This window comes from Diachasmimorpha longicaudata, chromosome 2 (assembly GCF_034640455.1).
Source record: "Diachasmimorpha longicaudata isolate KC_UGA_2023 chromosome 2, iyDiaLong2, whole genome shotgun sequence".
NCBI lineage: Eukaryota > Metazoa > Arthropoda > Insecta > Hymenoptera > Braconidae > Diachasmimorpha > Diachasmimorpha longicaudata.
This window is the reverse complement of record NC_087226.1, coordinates 5,864,135-5,878,445: the sequence shown is the minus strand read 5'-3', so window position 1 is coordinate 5,878,445 and position 14,311 is coordinate 5,864,135. Positions and strand designations below refer to the sequence as shown.

The following is a 14,311-nucleotide window of genomic DNA, read 5'->3' as shown; positions in this document are numbered from 1 at the left end:
TATGGTGCAACCGAGGGGGGCAACCTAGGCTGTTCTTCTAGCACTTTAAACGGAAAGTAGGGACCCCAATAATGTATAAAAATGCTTTCTTTTTCCTCTTCCATTCACACGAGAAAAAAAAAGAAATTTGAAACAAGTTTTTCACAGAAAAAACAATGATTCCTAGATGACCTAACTTTTGAGTAATGGCAACAAGGGTGGCGGCAGTAGAATAGTGAACAAGAAAAAAAGAAAAAAAATTATTATTTCATTATTTCTTGATAATCACTTATTGTTTAGTCACGGTTTCTATAAAAATTACAAAAAGTGTTTGGTTCTCTCTCGGTAGTGGCACGCGCTAGGGCGAGAGGAACAGGCCAAGTATTATGAATTGGCGCGACGTGAGAGACAGTTGCACATGCAGCTGTACCCTGACTGGTCTTCCCGCGCAAATACCAACCGAACTAAGAAGAGGAAGCGCAAACAAGACACAAACAGTGATCCTGGAGGTACCCACATGCCTCATTCCACACATTCTTACAATGACCCCCACTCAAAAAACAACAACCACCCACCCACTCACAAAACCCCCTGCCCATCGCCCTCACCCCCCTCCCCCTCTCACAGACCTTTTCTCCAATGTTACCATTAAACTATTATTATTACATAACTATTGCTACACTACATTATTATGTTGCATGTTTTCCCCTGTCTTGGGGGCTCTCGGTCAAATATTATAATTATACACACAAAATACGTACAAACATATATGTATTTTCTTTATTATATCGTATTATATTTATCGTGCGAGCTCGTGTTTGCATGCGTTACATGTGGGCACGCGCACGCACGTAATCCTCATTGTTATATCTATTCATTAATGAAAATATTAATGTATACATATGATAATTACGTAAAGAAAAAAAAACTTTGGGGACGCTGGCCATCTTGCATTTTTACAGGGACCTAATTCCGCAATCAGACAATCCTCAGCGTTTAATTTTTTTTCACAAATCTCTTTTAAATCCTTGTAATTTCAATTATACATTTTTTATTATCCTTTGATCGTTTCAATGTTGCCTGAAGTCCTAAATAGCCTCAGTGATTTTTTTAAAAATTTATTTTTGTTTTTCCTTTTATTTCGAAGCTGATTTTATTGAAATTTTTACATTATTTATTTTTTTTCAATACTTCCAAACATAACAACCATCCGCCCCTCGAATACATTTGAAACTCCCAATAAATTTTTGTTCACTGTACATATGAGCTTACATCCAACAATATTTTCAAAATACATTGCATGTTATTTCATCACTTGATTATCAACAGTGATGTTGTTATGAGAACTATAGCGAATGATACAATTTGTTATTTGTCACATTTCTCTTGAATACAGTTAAACACAGTGTTATAATTTTTACTTGATAATAATGCATGGTTCCATTGGTTGAGTAGACATTATTTATTTTAAATTCACCCTTTGTTGTTGTATTTATTAATAATAGTAGAATCATTTATGCATTTGATTCATGTACAGTGAACAACAAATTGGTGATTAGGAAAAGGACAGTACAATAGATAAGATAGACAAATAAACTATTTGACAATTTAACTAATTATTCTTTTCCGTTCATAGGTAACAACATGAAGAAATGTCGTGCTAGGTATGGATTAGATCAACAAAGTCAATGGTGTAAACCCTGCAGGTACGTTTCAAATAGTTCATTCGATTATTATATTAAGATTTAAATTTTCACACTGATGCCCTTTCTCTATAAAATATCCTATATATTTAACCCATACATTTATGAAATATTACACAAATGTTAACTGAAATATTCCATTTCCTTAAAATCCAATAGCTTCATCATCTGAGAAGCGAATTACCAATTGCTCATACACTTAGTGATTTATTGTTTCACATTGACATCGTTTCGTCATCCACATAGAAAAGCATGTTTGATGAACATAGAATGAAATGATTGAAAAACTATGTACGTGGAGAGTAAAACCCGAGAATAAAGCTGTAAAATTTAATTATCAGAAAATGTGTCTTCCGATGAGAATTGCAAAGAATGAAAATTGCAAAAAAAGGGAATGAACATGTCTCACTAGATTTAAAACAATAGAATATTCTGATGCTTGTAAATATTTATCACTAGTTCTAAACTGTAGATATTTGCGGAATATCCATTGTTCATAATCCGTCTATTTAGCGCCAGTAAATTTATAATGATTACACCTTCATTGTACTGTATAAATAGTACACCCCCCACCCTGGTTGGGTTTATGGAAGATAATAAAGTTCATTAAAGGGGCGATGGACGATCATCAAATCTGGGAGACATATTTTCTGAATGTAAAATCCGGAATATCTCAATCGGGAGATCTTTGTTAATGCAAATTGAAAAACAATCAAAATCTTACAATCATTACCCGTTATTGAAGCAGCTCTACCCTGTGGCTGAGCTACGCTACTTTTGAATGTATCAAATTCTTTAATTTTCTAACGAACTCACATGAGAAATTTTTTTTAATCCTCTCCAGTCAGCATTATCTACATTCAACTTCGCAGGTTATCAATCCTTTTTTGACATTTTTCTCGTATAAAAAAATATGGAACGTGTATGCGAGACAGTGAATCATTTTTAATGTCCACCACTAATCAAAGTAAATCATTCTCTCCACGTGCTTGCCATCCTTGCCTCCGGTTGGGAAGGTAATTTTGCACGTGGGAAAAGAGGATCTATTACCCAGAGCTCGGAAGTGGAATGTACTATTGATTTTCTGATATCCAATGATAACTAATTCGGGCTTTAATGTTTTATGAGGCGGAAGTATCTATTTCCATATAGAATCCTAGGATAAGCCCTGATTTTCCAAGGTCCAACATTCTTTCGTTATAAAGCCAAAGGGACAATTAAATCATGAGAAATAAAGAAAATCCAAATGAAACCCGAATTGCTGGACGGGTTTTGCTATTTTGAATAATCTTTAAGTTTACAGCAAGGGTAGAGCTACTTTAAACGATACAATTTTGAATTGTCGCTACGTTTTCTCCCGTGAAATTTTTTTCTGGCGAAAATACATTCGCGAAGTTCTTGAGAAGAAAAATTCAGTAGCGCAGCGATAAACCTAAAGTCGATTTAGACTATTACCCAATTTTTGATGTATATCTCAGAATTAAAGGAAGATAGCGATTTTTTTGTAATCACCTTTTCTACAGGTCTTAATTCCCTCTACAAGAAAGGTAATATAAAAATTTCGCAATTATTCTTAAATTCGGAGATATCCTTCAAAAACTCAGGGAAGGACTAAGCCAACTGAAATCGGTTTTCCCAAAGATCTTTATAACATGCATGTGGGTGACGAAATGGGCCTGATATTACCAGATTGACGGTGATACTCTGTCCTTCGACAATGACAATAAAATATAATGAACAATATTTATTCAAAAGAATGAATATATAAATGATGTCGATGCGAGCGCCCCTTTAATGGCTGGTGGTTGGTTTTGGCAGCCCGGTGGAGCATGGAGCGGGGATGGGCATCCACGCGAGCATAATCCATCATGGTGTGGGAAATAGTGCGGGAACAGGGGTCGTGGCTGGAGGCGGTGGAGGGACGGTGGGTGCAGCCACCGCCCCACCGAACACCAATACTGCCTCCAATGCCTCCTCGCCTCAGCAAGAACCCACTTATGTTAATCTCTAGTCAAGCCTATCGCCTCCCTTCTACTGCAACACTTCTTCTTAAAACAGTGGTCAGTCCCGACTTAAACCAACGGACACGCAAGCCCTCATTCAATGCCAATCGCTCAAACATCGATGTCAATATCATCAAGTGCTAAAGCTCTGGTTGAAAAAATTTCCCACAAATTATCATAAAAAAATTATCAATTGACATATGTTGAGCGACGATGGCATAATATGAGTTGCCCGCCGATGTTCCGATGCTCGCATTGTTTCTCATTGTTGTGGCTCTTTACAGCTTATTATTGTTGTTAATTTATTTATCATCCTCGTTTAGTTTGACGTTTGTTGATCAATGTCGCCCTTAGCATGGCTGATATGTAACTATATATTTATGAATATATACTTTTTAAATACACATACATAACAGGTTCCGTTAAATGAATTAATTTTCATTAAAGAAATATATATACAACAACAATTGTTTGATAGATTTTTATTCTAATTTTTGGCATGGCAGTTCATCATCCAATTTACAAGATTTGTTGTGGTGTATACATATACATATTATGTGTTTTACTCGCTATTACGGACCTTCTTGTGGCAAATAGTGTGCCAGCAAAATTTCCAGATAATCACTTTGAATGTGATATTGGCACGTTACACCGGAGAATCACGAGAAAATGGACCTATAATGCTCTGTATTGTTTCGTGGATTAAATCCAAAATTATATTAGCTGAGAGATAAATAATGAGAGCCAATTGCAGAGCGGTAAATGTCTCGACTGCTGTGCACTATATACACATGTGTTAATTGGTGGGTTTGGATATCGCATATGTACGGGCCAATCCTTCCATTAATTTTTCATTGCATAGACATGTACATTTCTTTGTACATATTACCGTAGTAGCTGTCGCTTCACGATATCTCCGATTGATAAATCAATTATTCTCAACTTTTTAAATGATCATAACTTTTTAAGCGTTAAAAATCAAAAGAAGAAAAAAACAATGAAATTGTCAAAACTACACATTTGCTTGCCTTCAAGTTTCTTTTATTTTTATTTTTATGACTATTAAGCATGGTATTCGCAACGAGTGTTTTATGGAGTTTATTTGCGATCTCATAACATTTGAAAAGTGTCACAGATATCTACATAAAAAAATATTACGACAATGATTTATTTTGCGAATGTTCTCAATTATTACAAGTACATCGAGTGAATGCATGAATTTTAATTTATAAATTTCAATATAGATAATAATTTGTTGCTGAGATTCAAGAGTTGTGCATCTCTCGATCTCTTACGTATTTTGTTTTGTTAATTGACAATCGTAAAAATATCCACTCATCACAACGATGAATCTAATAAATAATAATTATTATTTTCAGGCGTAAGAAGAAATGTATCAGATACATGGGGGAGGGAGGAGACGGTGATGGTGAGGGTGATGGTGACGGTGATGACGATCACTCTGAGGATAATCTCGGTAGTGTTGGTGAGGCTGGTACACCCGAGGACGACGAGTCACTGAGTAGTCCCGGTGGACTATCAGCATTGTCTAGTCTAGCGAGTCCATCATTAGTGATGCCATCTCCATCGAGTCTGGCCAGTCCATGTCCATGCCCTCTTACTCCACCAGTGCCACTACCACAATTGCCTCAGAATTCAAATCAAGTGCAGGCAGCACCACCTCATCGAAATCCCGTCGGCACAAATCCTCACGATATTAATAATCCACTCAGCGTTAATCAATTGACTGGACAGTGTATAAAGAGTGAAGTTGGACAAGGACCATCGGGCCCATCAAATTCAGCGATCAGTGTTACGTAGCCCTGGGCAGCCCCAAGTGACAAGACTCTTAAATTCAATGTCATCGGGGTTCACTTATATCTAATAATATTCGGATTTATTGGATGACCATTGGTGAATCCAACGATTTTATAGCAATCACTGGTCATTGTCCGGATGAAAAAAATGCCAACTCTAAATGTTAACGAACAAGTGAGAAGATTATTGAAGAATAAAAAAATAACTAATGATTCATTAATACTCAGGACCAAGTGTCTAGCTATAAGTCACCCTCACTCATGATGCCACGTGCAATGTCAAGGGACTGATAGAAAAAAGAAAAAAAAAGAAAATGTAATTGAAAAACTGCAAATATAGTAAGAATTGCATTATGAAGTGCGAGTGACTTAGCTTGTAGTCCTTGTTACATTGTGATGCCCATGACTGACAAGTCATGTTCCTGTGCCAGGTACTATATAAAGATAAATGATAAAGTAATAAAAGGAATAAAACAAAACGAATGAAAAGAGCAACCAGAAGTTGATGATTAAAACAGATTTACCCTAAGCTGTATCATTAATTTCTATTCGAACTCCATATTTCGAGACACTTACGTGTATGCAATTTGTTATTTTTTTTAAAGTCTATATAGTCGCGATTAATTAGCCTGTAAGATCATTTTTTATAGTTCAAAGTCGTTACTCTTAGTTTTTGTCTATTGAAATTAGACAGAAAAATGCAAATTTCTCAAGTCGACTGGCCTCTAAATGCACCTCTTATCAATTAATTTCTCTTTTGTTTTATTTTTTTTCATTATCTTGATAAAATACTGACCGTGGATCTCCAATGTGCATTTATTATGAGATGGATGCTTTTGTGTATGACCAGTCATTCTTAAGAAAATTTTTTACTCCCAATTGTCGTGCAGTCGAACTTGTTTATCATACACAATACCATCAACTCATAATATTGCTTTATTTAAGAATACCAGTGGTGAGACGTTATTTCACCCGATTTGAGAGGAATATTCCAATAACTAGGGAAAAAAATTATTGATTCTTCGAAAATCAGTACTAGATATACTTGATTTATTAAGTCTGCCAAATTTTCTTTACAACAACTATTTTTGTACATGAATGAAAAAAAAATGAAAATGTAAGAAGACGTAAATTTAACTCATTGTCTTTATTATGCATGCTTGTTGATTGTAAATTCTATATTTGATTTATGTTATGACACGAGGTGAAAATGTGAATGATATGAATTTTTTAATTACTTTGACACTGAATCTTCATATTGTATTTGATTTTTCATAAATATTGGCGACTGGTTTTCGTGAATAATTCCTCTGTGCAATTGTAAATGTAATTTTTTAAATTTTATCTGCGTTATAAAACCATTACTTTCATTATTATTTTCATGAATAAAAAACGACCGAATTATGATAGACTCATGATTACTGTAAACTAGGAGAAAACGATGCAAAATTTGTACAATAAAGTCACACAGATTACGATACATTCCGGTGCAATCTGTCCTAACATAACACCAGTCAACAGTGAAAATTAACGGTTAAAAAAATCGGAGGAATCGAGAGCCGATAAAAATGTTTTTCAATCACTCATTGGACGACAGCTGATGTAAATAAAGAAAATACATTTAAGATGCATTTATGACGAAATGGGAAAAGTGCAATGAGGAGAGACTGTATGAAAAATATGCAAAAATGAGTGACAAAAACAAATAAAAATGTATACGCTATGCTAATTGGATCCATGAATACATGTTGGTTGGGAGGAACGATTGAAATGATTCCTTGACTGAAGAAAACTATAAAAAAAAAATATGTGTACAGGGGAAAACCTCTAATTACTTGTAATACGTCACTGAATAGTAAAACTGAATGTGCCATACGAACATCATGCCAATATTATTGATAATACGATATTTTTTACCATTTCAATCCCCGGCTGCACTCTGTCAGTTATAGATTTTAAATGAAGGATTGATTATAGTATTTTTCCACCTTGTTCTCTTCAACATATTGTGTTCCATTCATCTCCATCTTATCCATCAATCACTTCGCATTGTATAGAACTCTTGTGTGATACTCCCTAACAAATCTGATTTCTTCTCAAAATCAAGAAAATTTCTTTGACATTAAATACTGACAGACGTGATTACAGAACAAATAAGTAATTGACAAAGTGAACAAATAAAAAGAGTATTAAATTATATTTTATGCCTGCTGTACGACATTGTGATGTGAGTAATGCTGAACCAGATCTCAATGGGTACTGGGGACCAAAATTAATAAGGACTGGGCATCACTTACATCATTGAATCGTTCGTGACTGGAAAAATAGCATTCACTGACATGAATGTTGATTTTCTCAATTTAATGATTGATAAAAGTACAAGCGATTGACTGCAGTGACTAAATTTATTGTACAATTCAACAATAATTTTAAAAAAATTGATCCACAACAATGGCCTAGGTGAACCATAGTCGTTGTGTAAACTCAATGAAGAGATATACATAAATAAATCCAAAAGGTCACGAGAATAACAATTAATATCGAAAGGGCGAAAAAAGGGGCGCGAGCCTTCCGTAAGCTCGACTTGTTTCAAAAGTGCTTGTATCATATTGTAAAGTAAAAAAAAATGATAACGATAATGCCAGTTTTCTGCTGCGTTGTACAGTGTTTTCTAAGTATCTAGTTTATAGACTGTAATAAGTGAGACATTGTATTTACATTTACTAAGTGATCTGTATCAAATTCGAATTCTCGTATAGCCTGTATCCCTACTTATTGTAGATGCTGAAAAATCAATTGTGTCATGAATCTACAAATAAAATTAGAAATTTGAGAATGTTGTTCTACTATGACAGAAATCTATACTGCATTCAATTTTTTATTACCACTTGAATAGAAAATGTCAAGCTGTCCCTTGAAAAATTGCTCCTTAGAAATATAGTAATACCAATTGTGATTTTTTAGAATTCAACCTTTGGGTGGGAATTTTTTTTTAATAGAAAAAAAATTGATTGTACAGGTAGAATTTAGTATGTTGAAGTCTTTCTAAAGACTTCCTGCATTAGAAAAATCCTTTTCTGAGGAACATGTCTGCTAAAAACTTGAATCTACTTCATGAACATTCCCAGGCAAGTCCAAATATTCCCAGAACCATAAAGGTTCCTTTTTAGTTGAACTTTTTTTTATTAAAATATCAAATAATATTCATTTTAACAGGGTGAAGAACATCTCTGCGCGACCGAAAGGAATTTCAGCTGCAGAACATCAACAGCATTAAGGGTATAAACACTCGGAACTTTATAATTGCAATTACTAACGAATATCCACGCCACTCTCATTATATTCTCACACTTAATTACACATCCAGCACCATTATAATCGGATTTACCATCTCTACCCCTCGCGGATGGATCGAACATGTAGAATTTTCCACAGTGCTGCATCACTGCCACGGCTAGATTCGGTGTGTGCAGAATGCCAGTGCAATGATTTCTGAAGAATAATGTCAACGCCTCAGTTAAATCCTGAACCTGCACAATTCCAGCTGCAGTGTGATGATGAATTCCAATCTCTGCCTTGGCATCTCCAACGAGAAAGCAGGTCAGTAGTTCTGAAGGGGAGAGGCATCGAGTACCTGACCGAGCCATACGAACACTGTCGCCGTGGAGAATATCCCCACATTTAAGGATGCAATCGATAATCGCAGGTGTCCAAGTAGATGGCACATGCAGCAGTCCCATGACGATCGCCACCGCTGCCATCGCAGTGCTCTGCAGACCCCGTGTGCTGATATGAAATGTCTGATCGAACATGCTGATACCCCCAACAAGAACACTCAACTCCTCGTCGATGACATTAAACTCTACCCTGGGCTGCACCTCCAATGTGACAGTCTTGTTCATCGAAGCGACCGGTACGGGTGGCACAGTGCAATCGAAAAACGCTTGGAAGCCAACAGGACCGGGCAAGCCTTCTATGATATTCCTCTTGATGATGACCCGGTTGAAACAGTACTGTCCATATTTCTCTGAATCCTCAAGGCCCGTGAAGATGATGTCATAAAGCGGTTTCAAGCAGGCAAACCACATGGTGCAAGCTGCCCCGGAGTCATCAACAGTGCCATCATCACTACGACAGCGAGGGTCATACAGAAAATAGAGACCTTGATCCTTCCACAATGCGATGACGGAATGGCCAGCACTCAGAACCCCAGCCCGATTACTCTCGAAGAACTGAGTGAGGCCTTCCTCCAAGAAAATTATGGGTGGAGGTGGAGGAGGTACTCTTTTTTGCTTTCCCTTCTTTTTCTTGGCCTTCGGTGGTTTCTTCTTCTTCGCCTTTCCCTTCCCCTTGACTTCAGGCTCAGGAGGAGGCATCGCAACCTGACCAGACAGGGTCGTGCTATCCACGTCAGCGGTTAAGACATTCGCGCCTATGTTGAAGATCCTGATGACGTCTGGGGGTCGCAGTCTTCCTTGGGCCTTATTCAATTTTATGCTTTCTTCATGGACGTTCATACCTACCTGTGTGGATTAGTCCATTTATCGTTATTTTACAGATAAATTATGACCAAAAATCAATTATTGACCAGTCTCGGGGACAAGAAAACGTAAGATTTTGCGTCATAAAAATAAACAAAGAAAAATTACGGCAATTTTAAGTAGAACCAGACAATTTTACATGCTTGTACTCACCACCAATATTTCGTCTAGAGTCTTCTTCGTCCAAGTAATGGGGTCTTTTATCACGGACATGCCAAGTGCGACAATGCAGTTAGCAGCTGTCTGCTTGTTTCTGATGTTCCAAGGAAAGATTTTTGATCCCTGATGAATGCTTCCGCAGAGGATTGCTCGAGCATTCCCACCTACAAGACGTTTGAAAGCGTTAAAGGGGGGAAGATTCGTCGGTCGAACAGCAACACTGGGGTCGTGTCTCCAAGGGGGCAGTTTATTCCAATCCACAATATCAATTGCACTGATTTCGTAATCTCCTTCATTTCCAAATACTTCTCTGATGTAACTCGAGAGAATCTCTGCTGTTGTGAAACGATAGGCTGCGACCTTTTGCGTGGACTTCTGGGGATCATCATTCGAAATAAGGCAGTAATAGTGATCCTTCCACTTCCAAATGGGAATGTGCACAGCATTGAGAATGGTTAACACTCCGCACTGATGTTTTCCGAAGAACTTTTTAACTCCAGTCTCTAAGTCTTGAACCTTCGGATCCTGTTTAGTCATACTTCCGGCTTCTACGCAATCAGAAATCACGAGATTGATGCGACGATTCGATAAGAAAAACTCCGTGATGATGTCATTCACTGATAGTTCTGAGGCGTCACCAAGGCGAGATGCTGATTTTTCGTGGAGTTTGTCCCCGGTGACGACGATTTCATCGATGATCTCGGTTGTCCATTGATGAGGTTCGTAGATCTTCGAGAAAATAACGGATATAATGGCAACCGCAGAGCTCTGCTTTCCCCTGTTCTCCTCAGCAAATTTTTCATCAGCCATTGAAACAGTTCCCAAGAGTTCCCAAACGTCATTCCCCTTTTTCGTGAATTTGTACCAGTGCTCATCGCTGACATCTTCAGGCTTGTCCTCCGGAATTTTCGATTCAAATTCATTATCCAATTCCACTCCATCGATTATCACCTCAGCTCCATCATTCCCCAGAGACTGCGTCAAGTATGAAGCTAGAGAGGGTATAGTGGTAAACCAGAAGACCCCGGCAGTGCTTCCCTTATTATCCGGGTCATCTGTACCCTGACCCCTGGGATCCATCATGAAGAAGACATCGCCCTCCTTCCAAATCGGTAGCATCACCCACTCCTGTCGTAAAATTCCCATTGAATTTTCACTAAAAAATTCCTCCAGGAGTTGCGCCAACTCTGCTGAACTTCCTCTAGATTTTTCTTCCTCAATAGTAACTGTGAATCGATTGACACCGATGTCGAAGGTGTCTTCAATCTCCGTCGGTACCAGGTAATCCCTGACTGGCGATTCCCCCTCAGCTTCCTCTCCAGCCTCAATATTGCCCATATTCTCCTGAGTAATCTTATCCCCCAGTTTCAGGATGTCATTAACAACCTCCTGATACCACAGATGGGGATTATAGAACTGTCTCATGGCGAGTGCAACCAGAGCATTGGCTGCCTGCTGTTTGTTCCTGGTTTTCTCTTTAAAAACTGTGCGATTCGTCTGATCAAAACTCCCCGTGATCCACGCGCCGTCTTCCCCGAGCTCTTCATAAGCATTTAACTCCGGTTTTATTGGAATGCTCTTCTCTCTATCAAGATCATCGGAGTCCAGAATGTCTCCGATGGAAACGACTTCGAACCCGTGAATGAAGAAATCATCAGGGCCTTCAACTTCTGGATCAACTCTGGATGCGATGAGCCTCGCTAGTTCTGTTGGATCAAGTGCTCGAATGACACTGGCACCAGCCTCTTCCTCGGCGTCTGCCTCGTCAGTCTCATTCAGGCTGATTCCCGGACTCGGATCAAAATAGTAATAGCCCATTATCTTCGTCTTGTCCTTCAACTCTTCCTCGAATTTCCAGACAGCGATAGCCAAATTCTTCACTTCAACGAGACCAAACTGATGACTCTTGAAGAACTCACTGATACCTTTCTCCAGATTATTCACTGATCCACCCGGTGGAGGCTCCAAGCTCCCCACAACAGACGAGTCCTCCACATTCACTGTAATCTTCCGCTTCTTCACAAAAAAAACCTTCTTCAATTTCTGTAGCGTCAGCTCTCGATCCTCCTCCTTCTCCAGAGGAATGCACCACGTGAAGTACTCATTCCCCTCTACAATCACATCATCCACAACCTCTCCTGTCCACATCTCCGGAGGAATTTCAGAGGCACTCACCAACGCTGCCACCGGCATCGCCAACCCCTGCACTCCACGCGTCTCATCATCAAACTCTTCGGAATCCTTCGACAGAGATCCCTGGAGGATCCATGTCCTCCCAGGCTCGCCCTTCTGGAACTCGTACCACGGCTGAAGACCAGGTAAATCCTCTGCTACCGAAATATGCCGGATAGTGAACCGATCATTCTTCTTAGCCGAGGTGATATTCCCCATGAAATGATTGGCGAGTCCTTCAATATCACGAAACCGCATGACACAACATTTCCCTCTGGCCTTCTTCACTGCAACAGCCGCTGCATTCTTGCTCTCCTTTGCAGACTTACCCTTTTCCTCAACCACTCGAACTCCATTCATATCACACTCTCGAGGATCAAAGGCGTAAAAATAATCATCCTGACTCCAAATTGCGATCGCCATCGACGAACACTCGACGACCCCATCCCGGTGTACCGCGAAGAACTCCCCCAGCGCCTGTTTCAAATTCAGAATAGACGATATTTTCGAGTTTATGGTACCAACGATTGTCATTAAATCTACACTGATGAACATCCTCGTTCCCTCGATCTTCACCCGGGTGTCATTGAAATCCGCTGCAGTCAAGGACTTCAGATTCGGTTTGGTGGCTTTCACCTCCGCGTGAAGAGCATCACCCAGAGTCAGAATACTGTCCAGAGTCTCCCTCAGCCAGGCCCTGGGGTCATTGATTCCCTTCATCCCAATCGCCATAATGCAATTAGCGACGTTCTGCGCACCTTTTCCTTTGTACATTTCACTGGACTCGTGTGTCCAGCCGTGAAGAATGGAGATGTCATCCGACAAATCCTTGAATATCGGAGGAATGTTCACCTGGACATCTCTGTACTCATACCCAGTATCGAAGGCATTCTGGTTGATAAGAGGCATCGTCGCGAATTTCCTGTCGATGCTGTAGTTCGAAAGAGTTATCAACAAAGGCTCCTTATTGATAACCGTCGCCAGAGCTAACGACTTTTTGTCCTTTGGGAGAATCTGAGTGCAATCCATCGTCTTATCGATTCTCTTCACCGGTGCATCGACCCTGTCAACAGGTACTTTGGGCGGAAAATTGATCGATCGTTTGACAGGTGCGACACGAAGAATTGCGAGCTTATCGATGCAATAACGGGAATCATAACTGCGGCTCAAATTACCGAGGAACAGATCCTGCATGTCGGCGAGACATTTAAATCGAATTATGCAGGCGGCACCGTCAGAAGATCGTTTCCCTGACTCGTCGCACGGAGATGCATCGAAGTAGAAATAGCCGTCATTGGCATCGTGCCACATGCCAACTGACACACCCTGAGCCGTTACTACGCCGTAATTTTCATTTCTGAAGAATCGTTTTAAACCGTCAGCAAAATCCGGACAGCCAACACTCTCGGCGAAGAGGTTTCCATAAACGTTTCTGCTCTCGGTGGAGATCAGGCACTTGTAGTCCTCGATGAAAAATTCAGGGGATATCATGCTGGTGATCATGTAGGTCGAGGGGTCATTTTTATTCCGAGCGAGACTCCTTCGGTAGAGTTTATCACCGTATTCGAGGATTTTATCGACGTGAAATTTCGTCCAGGTTTTGGGGTCGTATATCTTGCCGAGGATTATCGAAGCGACTGCGGTGGCTGTTCCTTGCTTTCCACGGCTTTGGAACTTGAAGTGTTTGTCAGACATTGAGTAGGAGCCTGTGAGAATGGAGGAGGTGGGGGATAATGCCCGAAAATTGAACCATCTGGGAGTGTTATGCGGGGATTTTCCAGTGGATTTTTCGTCCCGGGGATCTTTCATTGTGGGAAATATTACTTTAATCAAGAGTTAGATCACTTGGAAATTTTTATGAAACGGCCGAAAGGGTTATAGGGAAGTTAATGGGAATGTTTAGGAAAAAATGACTGTCTAATGCATGAACACTGATC

At 39.3% G+C, this 14,311-nt stretch overlaps 2 protein-coding genes across 8 annotated transcripts in view; one reads left to right on the top strand and one right to left on the bottom strand.

The window, feature by feature from the left end:
• Pan (pangolin) overlaps positions 1-5,817 on the top strand; it is a 93,229-nt gene extending 87,412 nt beyond the window's left edge. For 4 of the 7 annotated variants that reach the window (XM_064138565.1, XM_064138566.1, XM_064138559.1 and 1 more), the window contains 2 exons: positions 1,616-1,685; positions 5,065-5,817. In XM_064138565.1, the coding sequence (XP_063994635.1) occupies positions 1,616-1,685; positions 5,065-5,506 (512 nt within the window). In that variant the 3' untranslated portion in view covers positions 5,507-5,817. Of the gene's footprint in view, positions 1-328; positions 489-1,615; positions 1,686-3,500; positions 3,743-5,064 lie in introns of all 7 variants that reach the window. The other 3 variants (XM_064138564.1, XM_064138560.1, XM_064138563.1) reach the window with 3 other exon arrangements.
• Positions 5,818-6,251: 434 nt separating this feature from the next.
• On the bottom strand, positions 6,252-14,244 carry LOC135172523 (uncharacterized). Its single transcript, XM_064138558.1, has 2 exons — positions 10,197-14,244; positions 6,252-10,025 (listed from the first exon to the last, which is right to left on the bottom strand). Exons 1-2 carry the CDS (start codon positions 14,181-14,183, stop codon positions 8,712-8,714), a joined length of 5,301 nt encoding a protein of 1,766 aa, XP_063994628.1. The 5' UTR covers positions 14,184-14,244; the 3' UTR covers positions 6,252-8,711.
• Positions 14,245-14,311: the final 67 nt, after the last annotated feature.